This window comes from Pyrgilauda ruficollis, unplaced genomic scaffold, assembly GCF_017590135.1.
Source record: "Pyrgilauda ruficollis isolate IOZ18807 unplaced genomic scaffold, ASM1759013v1 scaffold222, whole genome shotgun sequence".
NCBI lineage: Eukaryota > Metazoa > Chordata > Aves > Passeriformes > Passeridae > Pyrgilauda > Pyrgilauda ruficollis.
The window spans coordinates 51,784-71,821 of record NW_024521651.1 but is presented as its reverse complement, the minus strand read 5'-3'; the positions used below and the strand labels follow the sequence as shown (position 1 = coordinate 71,821).

Genomic DNA, 20,038 nt, shown 5'->3' with positions numbered 1-20,038 from the left:
AGAAGGTTTGGGAGGCTCAGACAAGGCCCTGGCACCCTCTGGCAGGGGCAGGGAGCTTTGTCACCCATGGTCACATTGGCCTCGTGTCCCACCCTGCCTGAGGACAGAGCCTGGCCTTCCACCCCACTCCTGGGCAGTATCAGCATGAAAAGCTCCTGCTCCATGTCTTGGGCCTTGGTCCCACACAGAGAACCCACAGTGACCCTCCCTGTGGTGGAGCTGCACAGCCTGCCAGGCGTTCCCCCAGAGATCCCACCCCAGGAGCAGGCACAGAGCCTCTCCTGGGATCAGTTTATTTATGGTTTATCTGCACAGCCTGCCAGGTGTTCCCCCAGAGATCACACCCCAGGAGCAGGCACAGAGCCTCTCCTGGGATCAGTTTATTTATGGTTTATCTGCACAGCCTGCCAGGTGTTCCCCCAGAGATCACACCCCAGGAGCAGGCACAGAGCCTCTCCTGGGATCAGTTTATTTATGGTTTATCTGCACAGCCCTGGCACACGTTTGTGTTGGTGGGAAGGAGAGGGGCAGTGAGGAGACACTGAACTCCAACTCCAGTATTGAAATATGAAAAGTAATTTCTATTCTGTTCTGACAGAAACATGCTTTTTGGGGTTTGTTTGTCACACCTGGAGCTGGACACACCGAATCCACCTGCTGAGAGCTACTGGGACACTGATTCCTTGGATGTGGGCTGCCAGGTGTTCCCCCAGAGATCACACCCCAGGAGCAGGCACAGAGCCTCTCCTGGGATCAGTTTATTTATGGTTTATCTGCACAGCCCTGGCACACGTTTGTGTTGGTGGGAAGGAGAGGGGCAGTGAGGAGACACTGAACTCCAACTCCAGTATTGAAATATGAAAAGTAATTTCTATTCTGTTCTGACAGAAACATGCTTTTTGGGGTTTGTTTGTCACACCTGGAGCTGGACACACCGAATCCACCTGCTGAGAGCTACTGGGACACTGATTCCTTGGATGTGGGGGTGTGCTGAGGGCTGCTCCACGGGCTTAAAATGGGGTGGATTGGATTTCACCTGTATGGGGTTGGTTTGAACAAACTACTAAAAGTGAAATCAGTTAATTGGAACCTTCTCTGGTTGTCGGTGAGTGACACTGTTCAGCTACCAGCAAATACAGGTCAGGAATGGCAATAAATTGCAATAAATTCCACATCTCTCAGCGTCCAGGCAATGCTCCCACAGCTCGAATCCACGTCCATGCTTCCAATTCCCTCCAGACAGCGAGATCGTCACCATTCCCCTCGCAGCTGCTGTGTCCTGCAGACTTCCAAGGTTCCAGCCCTTGAGCCGGGCTCATTTTTAATTCCCTTTCCTTGAAGGCCCTGACACATCCCCGGGATCCGGCGGCTCCCGGCTGGACAAGCTTGGGCGTTGCTAAATCACATTTAAGGAAAACAGCTCAGAGTGTCCCACACACGGGCCCAGCGCCTGCCAGGGCTGCGAGCAGCAGCCAGATTTTGGCTTTTTATTCAGAATGACACAGGAAAGACGGAATGTCTCCCCCCCGACCCCGGGAAGGGTCACACAGATGGCTTCCAGGCCCGGCAGAGCTTCAGGACACGGGATAATTCCCGTGCACATGAGCTGGGCTGCTTCCTCTTGTGTAACTACAAGATTTTTGCAGCTGGAAGTCAGAGGTCCTGCGGCTCAAACCACGAGAGCAGAGCCGAGAGCTCTGCCAAGAGGGGCCAGGGCTGGAATTTCCTCCTGGTACATATTTAGAGCAGGAGAGACCTGAGCTGTGGGTTCACATCTGGGGCTGTGGATGCTCCACCAGAGGAGGATGCTCAGGGGGCAGAGCTGGGAGTTATTCCCTGAGGGAATTGCAGGGCTCCCGCTGCTTCCACACCTTGGACGGTGTTGAGACTAAGTTAAGCAGGCACTGAAGGTCAAAAATCCATGTAATCCATCCCAAATCAGCCCATGGATCAGCCCATTCCCACCCACTCCCATTTGTCATTCCCTGCCTGTACTTTCTCCTTTTTTTCAGAAATCATTGCAGGATGACAGCTCTTCCTACAAATGCCTGTATTTGCTTGCAGACTTGGGTGCAGATGGAAAATCCTCCTTTGGCCATTTGGACTGATTTTTAATGGACCTTTCCACCTGAGGCCCTGGGCCGAATCCTTTCCTAGGAAGCATTTATTAAATCACAGCTTATTCCCCCAAATCGGGGCGGGCCCGAGGGCTGTTTGAGCAGCCAGCCCAGGCAGCCGGTCCCACACACACAGAGCTGGCAGCAAATTCACTTTTTGCTGCCTTTTTCCAGCTGCAGGGCTGCTCCCACCCCTGTAAGCCGAGCGGTGAATCATGTTCCCGTTGTATCCCTCACATCCCGCTGTGGCCCTGCCCGGCCCCAGCGCTGCTGGCCGTGCCCCTGTGTGTCACCCCTCTCTCTGCGAGGCCGGCTGGCAGCGGGGGTGGCACCGTGCCCACGGCAGTGCCCGCCCGCAGGCGGCTCTGGCGCTGCTCAGGGCGCGGGAGCGATCCCGGGACTCGCTTCCAACTAGCCCGACCTGGGCTCGTTCTCCGCGCGGTTTTGAAATGATTATTTATTTAATTGTTCTGTAAAGAACAGCGTGAGGGCTCCCTCTGCTGCCGTGCGGGCCTGGGGAGGAGAGGGCTGGGGGCCGAGCCCGGGACGGGCAGCCCAGCTGTGCGGCTCCAGATGTTTGCTGCTGCTGCTGCTGTCTCGGGTTTCCTGCTTTCGGGATGACCCGAGAGTCCTTTTCTCCCAGCCCGGTGGTCGAAGAAAGAGTCGGGATTCTTCGGCTCGTGTTTACAAGGTTGTTTATTATCTAGTATCCAAAATATTTTCTCTCCGAGCCGCAGAGGTCTGCTCTGCAGGTCTGTCAAGGGCACACTTGAGGCGGTGCTATCTCTTTATACTAAAAACGATGTGTACTTTATTTACAGTTATTTTCCAATACCTATCATCTATGTTTGTTACACTGTCTACTTCTACTTTAGGCCAACCTAAATGTGCCACCATCACCAAGAAGATGGAGGCTATGAGGAAGAAGGAAGAAGCATGGGACAATGCCCACATCCCTCCATCTTGCCTTCTAGACCCCTGTGGTAAAAATCGCCAAAATTCCACTTTTCACCCGGTGACAACTACTATCATGCTCGGTGTGAGCTCCCCAGACAGCCAGAGTGCCCCAGGGCCTGTGCTAGCCCAGCTGCTCCCTTCCTGGCCCAACCAGGACCCCAAGCAGGGCTGTGCCTGTGAGATGAGAATAATCCCAAGCCAAACTCCCAGCTGTGCTTGCACCATCCCAGACAGATCTCACTATTTCAGAGCAAAAAGTACTATTACTGATTTTTAAAAAAAATTTTATTATTATTATTGCTCCTGGAGTGTTTCTGCTCTCTAAACCTCCAAGCTCAGCCCCACCCAGCTCTGGGGTGGGGCCAGCATGACCCAGTGATGCTCACGAAGCTGGCTCCGTGCGGAGTCCCGGGGCTCGTGGAAAAAAGCACATTCAGAGAATTTCTCTGCTCCGAGGCACCTCCCACTTCCTGCTCCCCAGGAAACCCCAGCACACATCGAGTGAGAATCAAACCAGCCTCACACCCAACTGCAGCACAGATAAGAAATTTGGTTCTGATCCACGACAGGAATGCAATAAACTGCCAGTTTCTCAGAAGCCAAAAGCCTGAATGTTTGCCAAGAGCTAAAAATAACCCAAAGAAGGCTCTATTTAAAGGCACCTACTAAGAAATGCCTCTGTCCTTGGTTAAATAAACTGAACTTCCAGAAAAGCCCTGTTTTCCAGGAGTCTGGGGGGAGCTTTGGCAGCAGGTGAATAAACATTGAGTCCAAACCTTTTAACACATTTTAGAGCAGCAGCTCGTGGCTGGAGCTGTGCCAGCCCCTCGGCCAGCAGCGAACTGGGGCTGGCTGGGCTGGAGCAGGAGGGATTCCCACTCCTCCCTGCAGGACCTGCACGTCCCATTGGCTGCTGAAGGGTCTTTACTTGGGGGTTTGACTGAATTTGGCCTCCCTTCACACTGATTCCCTAGAAACGACTGTTCCCTGGGATGTAAATGGGGACTGAAGTTCCTCTGGTGTGGGACTGAGCAAGGGGCACCTCTGAGTGCCCTCCAAAGGAGATGAGCCTTGGGGAGACAACAGCTTCAGCTCTGTGTGGTGACAGCTCCAGCAGCTGGGGCAGAGTTTGCCCAGGGAAAGCTGCAGAGCCCTGGCTGACAGAACAGTTTAAATGGACAACAAACTCCTGCTAAAGGTGCCTGACAAGGACACGGGGCAGAAATGAAGCTGAGCCATGAACCACAGAAGGGATGTCTGGGCTGGTTAAACAAAGCAGCATTTTAATTTCAAGATTTTATAAATACGTATTTACAAAAGGAAGGTATCAATCCAGAGTTAAACAAATGTACAGCTGCCAGCACTGCAGAGCACAGGGAGAGGAACCAGGGTAATGCAACTCCACAATTCACAGCACCCAGCAGTCAAAAAGAAACCACCATGTGAACTCTTCACTCACAATTCCTGACCCAGAACGTTCAGCTGCTGCTGTGGAAGCACAAGCTCCAGGGACACAGCCCCAGAGAGGAGCTGGCCTCTCTGCAGGGATGAGCTCAGAGCACACCACTGCCACCCCACACAGGGCTGTCCCCAGCTCAGTCTCCTTGGGGAGCTCAGGGACAGCACAGAGCTGGTCTGCAGGAGGGTGACACCCTGCCAGTGCCAGCCCTGTGCCAGGGAACTCACATCCCCACCGCCTGCTGTCCCCTCCAGGACACCCCCTGGCCCCCTGTCACCTCAGTGTGACAGGCCAGGCAGACAAGGGCTGCTCTCACAGCCCCTGCCTGGAACGGGGTGCAGCCTTCCCTGGAAACTGCTTCTGCTCTTCCACTCTCTCCAGACAGGCCCAGGCCTGCAGGGATTCCCACAGATCCAGGGCTTTAGGATGTTCTCCAGGTCTGTGAGTGCTTCAGAAACCAGGGCTGCTCACAGGTCCCCTTCTGCAGCTGCCTTGGGCCTTCAGGGGTCTTCCCAGCAGCTCCACTTCCTTCAGATGCCCCTCACTGCAGCCACTCAGAGCCATTCCAATCACAGTGAGGGATGCAGGGCCAAAAACTCACTCCTTAAACTGTAGCAGGAGCAGCAACAACCTCCAAGAGCCAAACCTGCCCAAACTGAAAGCACCCAGGCACCAAGTGCTGAAGGAGCAGGAGAGTTCCCAAGGCTCAGATTGTACATGGCTTTTCTGAAGAATCTCCAGCAATTATTTTTTAACTCATCCAGTAGTTCTAAACCTCTATGAAACCCACTCAGGTGATCTTTTAATTTAAAGTTTAAGCAAATTAATTATTGTTAATCAAACTAAAGAGAAGACTTAAACACAAACTGCTAGTGGAAAATGGAATATAAGTTGCCAGGAGTGTAAACCTCAAGTCTTGCACAATTTATTTACTTCTTTTGATTCACACCTTGTGTGCAGCTCCCAAATTGCTCAGAGCAACTTCTCTGTGGTCACTGCTGGGAATGCAGCCTGGCTGGAGGCTCCCCCCACACTCAGGATGCTGCTTGGTCCTCTGTAGCCACGGTCTGCAGGAGGCAAGATCAAAGAGGCCAGGAGAACTCTGTGAGCCACTGCTGGGATTTGGGGGCACAACATTCATTTCTGCCAGAGCCTGAGACTGGCCTGGGCATCTGGGTAACCCCTCCAGGGTACAAGAATTCAGGAGCACACCAAGAACAGGATGGGCCCAGCGCAGAGTGCCAAGAAAGGTCATCAGTGTTTGAGCTTCTGATCACACTAATGGCAGTAATTACAGCAAATATCTGTGAACCTGTGGCAGCCAGAACACCTCTGCCAGAGTCACCAATGCGGCCAGAGAAGGCAGTCCAGCAGCACTGGGGTGGAATGGGGTGGTTGTTCCTGCTGGAACACTTGTTCCCTTTCCTGGAAGGGGGAAACCCAGAGCTGGGGAAGAACAGGAGCTGCTGGGAGAGCTGGGTGGAGGTGGGAGAGAACACAAAGGGCAGTGGCAGCCCTTTCAGCCAGCTGTGACTCCCAGCACACCAGCCATATTCCAGAAATTCCCATGGCATTTCCCCACGGCACCAGCCAATACCACAGCACTGCACGTGGGGCTGGGTGGCAGCAATTAGCAGTGCTCTGAGCCTTAATTAACGGGGCTCAGGCTCCCAAGCAGCAGCGAGGGAAGGGTCCCACTGCACAGCTCAGAACACCAACCACCCCCTCTTGTTTTCCCCAGGGATCCCAGAGCCCTGGAGGCCTCACCTGCCGCAGGAACTGCTTCCCCAGGTAGCTGGTTGCCATGCTGGTCAGGTTCTTCCTGCTGCCAACTTTACACCTGACGTAGCCATAGAGGTTGGCTCCCTGCAGCACCACCCCCATCACCACCACGGCCTGTGACAGGGAAAAAGCATCAGCAGCTGGCAGCTCCTGGCTCCCACAGGGCAGAGCCAGTGGGGCTCAGGGGGCACTCACCAACCACTTCACTTTGAAAGAGAAGAGAGCACTGAAGGCAAAGATCACCCAGATCATAGGGCAGGTGATCAGGCCCAGCCAGAAAATTCGGGACTCTGCTTCAGATGAGGTTTTACCCCCTTGTGCTGACACCTGAAACAGAAAGGAAATGGCAGTGAGCAGGCTGCTCCATCCTACAGATCCCATGTCCTTAAAACCAGGGCAGAATCCCCACACTCCCTGGGATTTCCCTCCACACAACAGCACTGGGTGCTTCCAAGACTAATTTCTGCATCACACAAGACATCTCTGCAACAGGAAGTGTTTCCACTTAAGGGAATCTTCTCAGTTTTTCTCTCAGAATCACTGGAAGCACCAGCGTCAAAACCTCTTGGAATGCTTGGGGCTAGAAGGGTAATTTGGGAAAAATGACAATTCCTGCATGGTTCAGTTACAAAGCTTATAAACAGCCAAAGGAGTCATTTCCTCCCTCCAAAAACCACAGACTTGCATTACCTACATTAAGCCAGATCAATACATCATGAGAACTTTTTAATAACTCAACAACCAAAAAGCTCATCCAGCAGCCTGCACAAAACAAGGTCCCAGATCTGTGGCTGCCAGCAATCTCCCCTCAGCAGCAGCAGCTCCCAGTACCAGGGGGTTCATAACGCAGACAAGGTTAGAACAACATCACCTTCCTGGCCTCAAACACCCAGTGACTCCTGCCATCATCATCCACCTGGTTCCACCAGCGAAGGCCAACCATGAGCCGCCCTGTGACGTTCTGAAAGAGAGGAGAACCCCTGAGCTCTGCTCTTCTGCCAAAGAAACCTCCTGGCACAGCTCAGGGCCTGGGCTGCTGCTTTCCAGGGTGCCCATCTGCCTCACACGTGGGAGAACGAGAGCCACAGCAAGCCACAGAGAGCCAGCACAAGGGGCAGGTTTGTGGTGCTTCTGAGCTGGTGACAAAGCCTGTGCTGCCTCACAAGGGAGTCTAATCAACGCTCTGCACTGGACTTTCAAAAGGAGCCAAGTGCACAGAGGTGTCAGAGTTTATTTCACAACTCTCTGCAATCCACCCCAGTACCTGAGGGTGTTTTTGGGGTATCATTTTGTGGGAGAGGCACAAATAAATGACTTTTTTCAGACATGAGCATCACTGTCAGTTATTTTTACAAGCAAGGCAAAGACAACAAAAGGCACAAGGGGAACTCACCTTTACAGCCCAGAAGTCACAGGACAGGAGGAGGATGATGGTCACCATGCAGGCAATGAAGCTGCTGGTTAAGAGCTCACAGAGCAGGTAAACAACAATGGCACTGACTCGGAAGAATAAGTGGAAAAATGATGCCACTGGGTGCCTGGAATGAAGGACAGGACAGTCACAGCTCCTGCAGACAAGTGACACTGCCAAGGGTAAGGGTCAGCATCGTAACATGGATCCAAAGTCCAGGAAATGTGGGAAATAACTGCCTGGGAGCTGACACAAAGAGGAGACATTCCAGAAACTCCCTCTGTCACCACCAACCTTATTTTTGACTTTTTGGATCTCCTGGATACATCATCATCTGCATCAAAGAGAGACACATCTTCAATGTCATCACTGCTGTCCTGCAGTGGAGCAGAGGCAAAGGGTTACAGGAGAAAAATAAAACCCCTGTCAACATCAGCCGGGGACAGTGCTCATCACCCAGAAAACCACAGAGGCACCTCAGGATCAGAATGCATTTGGGAAGAACGTGAAGATTTAACCACACACAAGCCTACAGTGTGATCTCAGAGATGATCATCAGGCTCGGATTGGTGAGCTGCAGCTGAGCCCCCCGCTGATCACGAACCCGCTGCTCCCAGGGGTGCAAGGAGCGCCTGGCCGGGGCACACAGCCTGCCACACGTGTTCTCCCTGCCCGCTAACTCCAGCTGGGGCAGAGCTTTTGTTCCTGAGCCTTGCAGGACAGTCAGTGCCCGGCACCGCGGCCAGGAGGGAGAACTGCCGGGAGAGAAGCTCTGCTGGGAGAGAAGCTCTACCATGGTCGGAGCTGGAAGCAGCGGTGCGAAGTGACCCCGAGCTCGGGTGCCAGCAGCTCCGTCCGTGTCACGCACCGCGGGCACGGCTGTGCAGGGCCTGTCCCGGCACAGAGCGCCTCCGGGCCCGCAGCCCGCCCGGGGCCTGCGGGAAGCGGGTCCCGCTCCGGTCCCGGCCCCGATCCTATCAGCCGTGCCCAGGCCCCTGCTCCGGCCCCGAGATCCCGGTCCTGTGATCCGTGCCCAAGCCCCTGGTCCCAGTCCGAATTTAGACCCCGGTCCTATGTCCCAGGTCCCGGTCCCGTACCATGGTCGGAGCCGCCACTTCCGCCTCGCCGCATACGTCACGGCCGCGGACCAATCGCGTTGCGTTCCGTGACCCCGCTCGGCCGCTCCGCCCCCTGCGCGTGCGCGCTAGCGGGAGCCGGGCGCGAGACGTGGCTGGGGCGGGTGGCGCTGCCGCCAACGGCGCTGAGGGACCCGGGGGGACCCTGAGGGGAGCGGGGGACCCGGAGGGACCCCGAGGGACCGGCACCGCCTGAGGGTCCCGGGGGATCCGGGCTGCTAGCACCGGAGCACCCACAGCTGCAGGGCGGGGCTGATTTACGGACTCCAAGCTGAACGCAGCCCTGTGATCCTCCTCACTTCGTCGTGGCCGAAAAGGAACCAGCCCTTCCCTGATGTTTTCCCTCCAGCCTTTATGGAGGCGTTTCCCCGCGGGCTGAGGCGCGGTTCCTTGGCCGCAGCAGGGTGGGTTTATCCTCGTTCCTTGGGCGAAGCTGCCATCGTGCGGCGGAGCTGCCATCGCTCCGTCCTGCCCGGCTGGCCCCCGTGCCCCGGCTCGGCCCCGGGCCAGCTGCCAGCCTCCCGCGGTTATTTTGCGCTGGCTTCATCCCAGCGTTTGCGAGTCGAAGATGGCATTGAATTAAACAAACCAACACTAATCGCAGCCCCACTGTGAGGACAGTTTCAGAGACTGTAATTTCAGACCAGAACAGCTGCTGAAGGCCCCTTGGCATGACCATGGGCAGAACTGGCCTCTCTCAAACCTCTGATACAACAGATTTTTGGTACACCAGCCCAGACACTGAAAGCTAGATAAATAGGTTTTTTCAAATACTAGAAAGGTTTTTGTCCTGTTAAGTTCTCAGCATTAGAGGAAACCACAAAATGACAGGGTGGTTGGGGTTGGAAGAAACCTTGAAGACCATCCAGTTCCATCCCCCTGCCATGGACAGGAAACCTTCCACAATCAAGTACAAGTAGGCACTGATCCACAGAAATGGGGAAATTGAGCCCCTTACCCTATTTTGCATTTCGTAGAAATGAAGTCTAAGCTGCTTTCCACAGGTCCTGGGGCAGTTCTTCCCCAGGGCAGCGCTGGAGCTTCCCCTGCTGAACCTCCCCAGGGTTCCCTCAGCTCCGTCCAGCCTGGCCAGGTCCCTCTGGATGGCAGCACCTCCCTGGGGTCGGTGGCACCTCAGGGCACCCTGCCCATGGTCTGGGGCATTAATTAATGATGATGTTAAACAAAATCAGACCCAGGATCAACCCCCAGCTACTGGCCTCCAAGCAGACTTTGTGCTACTGATCTGTTGGCTTTCAGTCCACACATCTCCAGCTTCCACACCCTGATCAATCCACAGAAGCTCTGATAGGAAGTTTTTATTATTATTCTCACAGGGTTGAGCCCATCCTGGGCTGTGTTGGTGTCAGACAGTGCCATGTTGGTAATGACAGCAGGTTTAGGGAGTTAAATCCAGGAGAGGGCTTGGTCCATTCACTGCCTTGACAAATAGCTGAATATACCAACAGTATTTCTTAGGAACACTTACAGTGGGGCAGTGTTTTACACTTCAAACCACAGGGAGTATCCTTAAATATACCAAACATACTTAAATGTACATAAATGAATGCATCTGTATTTTATACCTAAAGCCACATGGCAGACTCAGCTGGACACCAGAATCCCAGGTCGTGGCTGTTGGCCGGGCTTGGGGATCACCTCAGATAAACGTGTTGTGCCCAAGTTCTGGAGCAGGTGTTTTCCTCTCCCCAGTAAAAGAATCCACAGGTAGGCCTTTCATTTTCCTCAGCCAGGCTTTCCTTCTGGCTCTGTCTTTATCTTCCGTGGGCTTTGCCTGCTGTGCCTGATGCTGAGCTGCCAGGGCTGCCTCACGCACCTCCTGCTCTGCTGTCAGGAGCCTGAGCCCACTGTCCCTGCGGGAAGCGACAGGACACGAGGGCTTTATTCTCCTGGCAGCTCCATTCCTCATCTCTGCAGCCGTGCCAGGCGTTGGTTGGATCAGCTCTGAAGAAGCTGTGCAGAGATCGATGAGCTGATCCCAGTCTGTGGGACCAAGAGGGTCTTTCCCATGGCCGCTGGGAGTTTTCCTTTCTCCCAGCGAGCCACAAAACTTGGGACTTACAACACGGGGAGCAGGGATGGAGGATTTCAGAGCGGGGCTGTGCAAAGAGTTCTCCAGCCTGAGCCGCAGCGTTTTGCTTCCAAAGGGCGTTGAGATTTTTGTCGCGGTCAGAGAGCGGCTGTGCAGCCTGGCGCGCTGGAGCTGGGCTGCCCGCTCCTCCCGGTGCTGCAGGGCCGTGCTGGGCAGCGGCACCTCCCCAGGGCGCTGCTGCTGGGCTGCCCTGCCTTTGGCAGAGAGCAGGCTGGGGCTGCGGCTGGCTGCGGCTGGCTTGCAGAAGCTCTGCAGCCTGCCGATGGTTAAGAGGAACTTGTCAGGGGACAGGGGACTCCTTGGGTCTCTCTGGGGCAGCTCACGCTCCAGAGTGGCCTCTGCCTCCTCAGGTGCAGGGGAAGCAGGGCCCTGTTCAGCTTCATCACCTGCAACCAAAAACAAAGCAACACATTTGGGGTTGAGAGGCTTTCCCACACACTGCAGAGCACAGAGCCAGAGAATTGCTGAAGAAGCTGAGTTGGGAGGGACCCACAAGGATCGTCCAGCCCAGCCCCTGCCCTGCCCAGACCCCCAGCAGTCCCACCCTGGGCATCCCTGGCAGGGTGTCCAAAGGCTCCTGGAGCTCTGGCAGCCTCGGGGCCGTGCCCATTCCCTGGGCAGCCTGGGCAGTGCCAGCACCCTCTGGAGCAGGACCTTTCCCTGAAATCCAGCCTGACCTGCCCTGGCCTAGCTCCAGCTGTTCCCTGGGTCCTGTCTTTTACCAAGCAGAGCATCAGTTGCCATCTGCTGGCCTGGACAGCAGGAGCCTTTTCCCAGCCCATCAGTTTATCTGCAATACTCAGTTTGTGGAGCTGGAGGATTTGTCATCACACTGCATTGAATAGCTCTGACTAAAAACAAAATAACATCACTTGTTACAATTGAAAAGGTGCCTGTTTCTGTGCAGTTGCCTTTCCCAGTGATGGCAGATCCTGAATGTAGGTGTTCTCTCACTTTCTGGGGTGTTTGTAATGAATAATTCAAGCCCTGAATCAGCAGTGTGTTTCCAAGCCCACCAGCTGTGCAAATATGAATACTACTACTGATTTCTCTCTTACTCAGTCGGAAAATGACAGTGCCTGTCTGAGAAATGTGTTGAAGTTTCACCAAACCCTTGTAAAAAGGCAGAAAGGTTTCACAGAAGCCTAGAAAATGACAGAACCATTGAAATGGAACAGCACATCTGCTCTTGACAACAGCAGAGTCTGAATATTGCCTGGGCTGGAGGCAGTGGCTGCTTGGTTTGTGACTCAGTTTAGAAAAGCCAGAAAAGAAGAGGCTCAGTGTGATACTTTTGGGTCTTCCATGGCTCTTTGGTCCCTGGCGAGATCTCGGGGACTTGTCCTGAGCTCGCTGCTGCTCTGCACCGGCGCCCTGGCGCTTCCCCTTCTGGGACCTCCTGTCCTGCTTCAGCACCTCTCTGTCAGCGGGCAGGGAATAGTCCCACAGCACATCCTCGAACTGCAGCAGCAGCAGTCTGCTGGGGGAGTTGGTCACCAGCCTGGAGGAGGGAGGGAAGAGCCATAAAAGCACAGGAATCACAGACACGGCAGGTCCTGTCTGAGGGGCTCCTGGGCAGCACAAACCCCAGGGCCTCCAGCAGATCCGAGATCATCATCTCTCCTTGAAGGAGCAGCAGCAACTGACCCCATCAGTCAGGCACTGCACATTTTAACTTGTGCTCTGTGTGAGTCTCTGGTGCTCTTTTCATGCAGCTCCATGGCAAAATTAATTTAAAAATAATTAGGATGAAAATTTTCAGCAGTGGACAGAGCTAGATCAGCGTAGTGCTAAAGGATGGAAGCACCTCACTACACATACCATGTCAGGGACATCTGAGTGTGGATTGAAGGGCTGTGCTGGGCTGGTTCGGATGGCGTTAATTTCTTCATATCTTCCTATTTATTGCTGTGTTTTAGAGTGTGGCCAACCCAGCCCTCAAAGCACAGCAATGTTTTACCCACTGCTTCCACAGAAGCTGGGAGCCACCTTTAGTTAGAGGTGCAAAATGAACCTGGAAGATTTCTCATTCTTGGCCTTTACAAAGAGGCTGTAGGTCAGGGAACAGGCAGAGACTGCCAGGTATTGGCTTGATTCTCCAACCTCCTGGAATTTCTGATTTCAGCTTTACAGTTGGGTCTGTATCTTCAGCTGTAGAGAAACAGGAAACTGTACATTGCTGAAGAGACTAAGGAAATCTTTTTAGCCATTGTCAACTAAACCAGATTATTGAAGCAGTTAATAGATAGTGGATCCCTTTAATAGTTATTTGTGAGAGGGAAAAACACACAGTTCCTTAAGTTTCAGTGTAATCTACCAAATTTGGGCCAGAGCCTGCTGGCAGTGCTGTCACCCACCTGTTTCCTGCAACAAAGAGAGCAGACACGGGGTCCCTGCTGCCGCTGGGCTCCAACACTTTGAGGCAGGAGCCAGTCAGGAAGTTGAATATCCGAATGCATCCATCAGCACAGCCACTGATGACTCTGAGGTACAGGAACTCCAGGGACAGGACTTCCCTGAAAACACACCAGGTGAGTTGGCACTTCCATAGTGCTTGCACAAGGAGAAATGCTCAGTGAGCTCTTTCAGCCTGCAGGAGAAGCAGAGCTCTGGCTGCAGCAAGAGCCTGCACTGAGGAGCTGATCAGGACATTGCAAAGGTCTGGCAGAGATCTCTCAGATCATTCCACGTCCAAACCAACAGCCCAGTGCATCCTTCCACTGGAAGGTGTCCCTGCCCATGGCAGGGGGTTGGAATGAGGTGATCTTTAAGGTCCCTTCCAACCCAAACCATTCTGGGATTCTGTGATTCCATGCTCCCCATAGCAACCATATGGTCCTGGCCATCTGCTGCATTTGAAATTTCAGTTTTATGTCCAGGAAAATCAATGAAAACCATACGATTCTCCAGTTTTCACGGTTCTAGATACAATTTAAGTCTGAGAGGATGGCATAACACGCAGTTGGTCAGCATGAAACTGGGCCACCTCTATTCCTGCCCAGGTGATGTGACACCCTGTGGCACACAGCAGGGGATCCTTGCAATATTGGACTGTGCTCTGTCTGTCTTTAGTCATCCCTGGTAGGGATAAAGTGTTGTGGGTTTGCATTTCAGGTTGTTCCAGGTCTTAACTGAAAATGCTGCTTGTGACCGCAGGGTGCCTGACAGAGCCTTTGACATAAAGGTTGCTGAAAGTGGGGATATTTCAAATCCTCAGACTGGCGATTAAGGCATTTTCTGCTCCTGTAAGGAGCAATTTTCTTTACAGATTCAGTCCACTGTTGAATACAACTTGAAACACATCTGATTCCTACTTGGGATGGAAGAAAGCTATCAGGCATCTCCTAAATTTTCCCAACATGCTCCATCCCAGGGCATATCCATCACTGCTCCCTGTGACAAGGTGCCACTGGTCAAAGGACAAGCAGAGAACTGGGCCTTGGTGCCTCTCTAATGTCTGCAAAGTAAAAGAAGAAGGTGCAGCACAATCAGTAATCGGGATGTAAATCTGTCTGAGGTGTCCATGGCTTTCAGGACACCAGCCTGACATGGTTTTATAGAGTGTTATTGTACCAGTGGCCCCCAGGGATAACTGTGTTTGTTTTATAGGCACTGAAATGTTCTGGGCTTGGTGCTGCTGCTGAGCTCCTGGCATGGAATAGCATACCTTTTCCATCTTTATTGCATGTGATAAAAAGATGTTACTTCACTGAGACCTTTGTGGTCTCTGGAATATTGTCCCAGGAGGGAAGAGGGGGCTGCCCTGGCTGTGGGGGAAGGGGCTCAGCTGGAGCTGGGATATCTGAGATATCTGGGCAATCTGCAGGTAAAGAGCTTCCCTCCTCTCCCAGGTTTGGGCTGGCACTGATCCTGGACACCTGAGCAGGGAATTCACAGACTCAGTGCTCCCACAGCTGCCCAGCTGCTCCAGAAGCTGCTGCTGAGAGCAAGGTTCCTGTTTTGGGCTGACCCTGGTGCCTCCAGCCCCAGGTTAGTGAAGGTCTCCCATCATCTCCCCAGGTTCAGAAGGTTTCTGTGGGAGCAGCGATGAACAGAGCTACAGAGAGCGAGCAGTGATGGGGGTGAAGCAAATCACACCCTGCCTTAAAATCAGCAGCTGGTTGCAAGTCAGTTTTTTAATTATCTGCAGTTGCCTTGATTGGTTTAGACTGCTTTAGGGGTTGTTTGGGGGGATTAATTTCTTTTTTAGAACGTCTTTCACAAATGCAAAGAAACATGTGATGAACTAGCAGAGAATTGTGACCATTTAGCACAGAATTATCCATCCAAGAGGAAACTCACCTTGATCAGAGCCCCTGTCTCAGCACTCCAGACCTTCACCAGCCCTTGGTGACCCCCACTGACCACGTGGGTCCCGTCCATCCTCACTGCCCCCACAGGGCTGCCGTGCATCAGAGTCCTCAGACACTTCCCACTCTTCAGGCTCCACACTGCTGGGGCAACAAGGAGGAGAATTAAAAATGCATCTGCCCCGGTGATGAGTTTTGGGAGTACAATATGCATTAAAAAATACTATTGGATTACAGTCACACCTGGTGGGCTCTGCGAGGAGCTGAGAGTTGGCTTAAAAGGCATAATTGCGTGGCAGACAATTTAAATGTGAAGTCCAGGAAAAGCACATCTTTTTCACCTTTATTCTATAAGGAAACATCTGGCAAAGCTGAAAGTTGATACCATTTGCCCAAGAGTTGGGATGGCATTACAGCCACAAAGCCATTAATTCTGAATAAAAGCAGAAATAACAAGAATTTCATCCCTGACACAATCAGAGGCTGTGTGTGCACGTGTCCCCAGCTGTGACTCACAGCCTTCCTTCCACCCCAGCCTGTGTGCCGCTGCCCCAGCCCGTGCCGTGCTGCAGTGCTTGCTGTGGCTGGCAGCTCGCGGTGCTCCTGCTCTCACCTTTCACCATGCCATCCCCAGCTCCCGACACCAGCTGCTCCTGGTGGGACTGCAGGCAGGTGATGGCCGCGTAGTGACCCGTCAGGGTCCTCACACAGGCACCACTGTGAATATTCCAGCACCTGCAGAGAGGAGAGCTTTACCATTCCTTCCATTATTATTTCCTTTTTGATGTGCCCGACTCTGCTCCCACACACCCGGGTGGGGTAAAACCAGGTTCCACTAAGGTGTCAGGGAAACTGCAGCGGTCGAGTCAGGCTTGGCATTGCCGTTTTACCCTGTCCTTCCCCCTCCCCTCGTTGTTCTGGGCTGGGTGTCCCAGCCCCAGCTCACCTGATGCTGGGCTCCAGGCTGGTGCTGCTGAGCAGGAGCCCTTTGTCCTCGCGGAGGCACAGAGCTGTGACGGGCCCGGCGTGGCCGCGCAGCAGCAGCGGCTCCTGCTTCCCTCCTGGCACACGGAGCAGCCTCACCCTCCTGCTGGCAGCGGCCACCCAGTCCCCACCACTGTAATGGGCTCTCCTTCTGCTGTCAGACCTGGCAGAGGCAGTGCCTGGGCTGAGCTTTAGCCAGCTGCAGGCCTGGCTCAGCATTTCCCTGCCCTAGCTGGGCACGGTGGGCAGCACTCTGGTGGTGAATCCTTTGCAGGCACCACCACAGTCCCTAAATCTGCACAGCCCCCTTTGTGTCAGGGTGGGCAGAGGGGCTGGGGCTCCTCCCAGCCCCATATCCCTTGGGATACACCAACCCTTATTCCTTTAAAAACAGCTTATCTTGGTATCTTTATTTAAAAAATGGAGATTTCTTAATGCTGACACTGAGGCACCCTTCTCAGCCATCCAGGAGCATCAAAGGGAGTGGAACAGCTTTCCTGAAGCTGCTCTTGGCCCCACAGCTGGGCACTCTACTCACTGCTCCATGAGGACACAGGTCTTGTAGGGGCCACAGAAGACATTCCTCTCTTCCAGCTCGATCTTTTGAGTTTTCAGTTCCTGATAGGTTTCATGCAGACCAAAATCCTCTGTCTGATGGCAAGGGAAATAAGGAAAAATAACTCAGAGAGGCAGGAATGCAGCATTATTCCATAGTATTGAACCTGTCAGCTCTAGGGATGAGTCCAGAGTAAGGAAAACCAGAGTGCAGCAAGACCCTGCTTAGCCCAGGGTTGTTCCCAGGCCGTGTTCTGTGGCATAAGTGGAAGCCCTGAGATCTGCACCCTTTATTCGGAGGGAAGAAGCCCTGAGATCTGCACCCTTCATTCTGTGTCAGGATTGTGCCATGACTGGGGACACACGGGGATGAGGCAGAAGTTTGGGAATGCCTCCCAAACTCCCTCCCATGTGGGAAGGTGCTGAGCAAGCCCTGGTCCCTATGAACTGCTCAGGATGGGGCAATCCAAAAGCAGGAGTGGGAAAGAATGAAGCAATTCCAAATTCACTGTGCTGTCTCCCACGAGCTGTCCTCTCTCCTCCCCAAACTCTGACATGCAGCATCCAACAAACCTTGGATTTACGCCTCTTCTTCTGCTCCTTGTCCTTCACTTCAATGACCTCACCCTCATCATCTAACTGGGGAATTTGCACGTCGACTCTTTTAGCATAGTTTGGCATGGTTTTTCTAGGACACAACTCCTGGAATAAACCAACAGAGGCAACAGTTACTGCAGAGCCCACGCTGGCAGGGTGTGCTGCTCATCTCCTCGGGATGCTGGGGCTCCCTGCAAAGCTGAGCTGCACACTCCGGCTTCTTGTTGAGACCTGGCTTACAGTTAGCACTCTGTCTACCTCAGGTTTAAATTCTGGTGATAAATAATTGCTTTTTATTATTTTTTTCCATACTCTAGTCTTAAGCTTTTAATAAGCAGTAAAATTTGGAGCTCATCTCATCTTTGGCAGGCACTCAGTTGATTCAGAATCCAAACTCTGAGATGGGAGGCTCTCAAAACACCTCAGTCAACACTCAAGATTCATTTTTAGCCTGTGGAACCTTCACTGAAGCCTTTTCTGAAGGCCAGCACAGAGCTGAGTTTCTGTGCTCCCTTCACAACCCAAAGCAGCAGAGGCTCCAGACTGTCTCTTGGGGGAGGCTCCTTCACACCTTGCTCTGTCTGTGGCAGGTCCTGCTGGCCAGGCCAGGCCTGTCCCAGGAGTTCTGCATTCCTGTGCTCCAGCCACTGCCCCAGCTCCTCACAGACACCTTCATTTCAAGTGAAGCTCATTCCTGAGCTGCCTTGGGAGCTGTTGTAGCTCTGCCCAGCCTCCACTGCCTCTGGAAATTTTCATTGTGACCAAATCTGCTTTCCTGAAGAATGTTTGGAGGCATTTTTAGAGTCTCAGGCTCTCTAAAGGAGACTAAAAGCCATCCTTGTGACAGTGTGAAATGTCACCTGGCTGTGCTCTGCAGCTGGAGGTGGAAGGGCCATGGCAGAGTTGGGAGCACCTCTGGTACAGGAATTTCCATTTAACAGCTTGGACAGCAGCAAACCCCCTCTTTTTGAAGTGCCTAATGGCAGCAGGAGCCCAGGTGTCCCACCTGCAGCTGCAGGAGGTTCTTGTGTACTGTGCTCCAACACTCCTTGTCCTCCTGGAGCCGCCTGACCAGGAACTCCCAGTGACCGTTCACAGCAGAGCAGGCATCCAGGGATTTGTGATCCAAAAGCCCTGGGAAGTTAGAGGGACAGGTTGGCTGATCCCCTCTGGAAACCATTCCTTACCTTTAGGGGAAAGCACTGGAAAATCAGAGCAGCTTACCCAGGATGGCCACAGAGAGCTGGAATGGCAGCACGCGAGTAAAGTCCTTGGGTTGGCTGACATCAGAGCCTGACGGGAGAGACGCAGGAACCATGGTGACATCTGCACCAGCTGGGGACAAAGGTGAGCTGTCCCCTGCATCGGGACCTTCCTGGCAGGGCACTCAGTGTTTTGGGGCCAAAAGCACGTTCTGGTGCTTGGCCACCTGGAAAACAGGGAATTGACAGTCCTGGAAGTGCTCGAGTTTTGGTGCCATGGACAGCACCGCTGTCAGCAGTGCCCTGGAAGAGCTGGGTGGTCTTTAGCTCATCACCTGGGCACTGTGTGAGCCACAGGGAAGAGCTGGGAGCGCTCCTGCTCTGCAGGACAGCTCGCAGCAGCAGGGCTGAGGGACAGGGTGACATCTCTTCCCTCTCTCCCCTGCCCTGGGTAGTGGCGAGGGCTCCTCCCTTATGGAAGCAGCAGGGGATCAGCACGGGAAGGTGACAGCCCCCTGCTGCAAGGGGGCACAGCAGGGCCGCTCGTGCCAAGGACATCGCCCCGGTTTGCTGAGAGCAGGGGAAAACCTTCTCTGCCTTTAGCCGCCCCATTTCCAGCAGTACGAGTACGACTGGAGCTGTGACATTCAGAAAGAAAGGAAGGGAGCCGCTCACCTGCCCGGGGCTCCTCCCCGCCGCCGCCGCCGCCACCGCCGCGACAGTTACCGTCACCTCCACCCGCCGCCGCGATGCTGCTGGGAGCCGCGCAGCCCGCGGGCACGGCGGGGACGGGGGATGTCCAGGGGTGGTGGGGTGCCGGGGGATGTCGGGGTGATAGGGGATGTCGGGGTGATGGGGGATGGCAGGGTGCCAGGGAATGGCAGGGTGATGGGGGATGTCGGGGTGCAGGGGGATGGCAGGGTGCCGGGGGATGGCAGGGTGAAGGCAGTATCCAGGGGATATTGGGGTGCCGGGGGATGTTGGGGGGTGATGGGGGATGTCAGAGTGCCAGCAGCCCCCCGGGATGGGCACCCGCAGTCAGGGCAGGGCACCATGCCAGCCCCGGGCACAGCTGGGCTGGGCAGTGACACAAACGGGCAGGGAACGCCCCGGGAAGCGGAGCACGGGTGGCCTTTGGACGCCTGTTTGCTGTCCAAACCCGTGTTTGGTTTTAGACACAGGAGCCCAGGGGTCACCCAGTTCACAGGCACAGTGCTGACCCAGGGCTTCAGGCAGAGATTGAGCAAAGGCTTCGGTCACACTCATTTTTGACAGGTGGCTCTGCCTGCCTGAGCTTCCCCAGATTAAGAAAAGATCTGATTTAGTCATCTAAAAGTCACAAATGCACTTAGAGTAAAGGCTGGTTTATGCACCATTTGGGACAAGGCACCCCAGGATTAACCAGGTCCTGATGT

At 53.9% G+C, this 20,038-nt stretch overlaps 2 protein-coding genes across 5 annotated transcripts; both read right to left on the bottom strand.

Annotated features, from left to right (window-relative positions):
- Positions 1–5,442: 5,442 nt before the first annotated feature.
- LOC121354199 (Golgi apparatus membrane protein TVP23 homolog B-like) lies at positions 5,443–9,264 on the bottom strand. 4 transcript variants are annotated; one of them, XM_041468632.1, is made up of 7 exons: positions 8,824–9,264; positions 8,021–8,103; positions 7,709–7,853; positions 7,187–7,276; positions 6,511–6,642; positions 6,301–6,429; positions 5,443–5,600 (listed from the first exon to the last, which is right to left on the bottom strand). In XM_041468632.1, the coding sequence occupies exons 1-7, from the start codon at positions 8,824–8,826 to the stop codon at positions 5,568–5,570; spliced, it is 615 nt and encodes a 204-aa protein (XP_041324566.1). In that variant the 5' UTR covers positions 8,827–9,264; the 3' UTR covers positions 5,443–5,567. The 4 variants fall into 4 exon arrangements, with proteins under 4 accessions (XP_041324566.1, XP_041324567.1, XP_041324563.1 ...); XM_041468633.1 differs by lacking the exon at positions 8,824–9,264 and adding an exon at positions 8,260–8,511; XM_041468629.1 differs by lacking the exon at positions 8,824–9,264 and adding an exon at positions 8,203–8,235.
- A 1,258-nt stretch (positions 9,265–10,522) lies between these two features.
- Positions 10,523–18,739, bottom strand: LOC121354201 (F-box/WD repeat-containing protein 10-like). The gene is made up of 11 exons (XM_041468636.1): positions 18,646–18,739; positions 18,428–18,555; positions 17,398–17,526; positions 16,808–16,920; positions 16,232–16,432; positions 15,899–16,020; positions 15,278–15,426; positions 14,290–14,432; positions 13,333–13,491; positions 12,268–12,476; positions 10,523–11,361 (listed from the first exon to the last, which is right to left on the bottom strand). The coding sequence occupies exons 1-11, from the start codon at positions 18,737–18,739 to the stop codon at positions 10,523–10,525; spliced, it is 2,286 nt and encodes a 761-aa protein (XP_041324570.1).
- Positions 18,740–20,038: the final 1,299 nt, after the last annotated feature.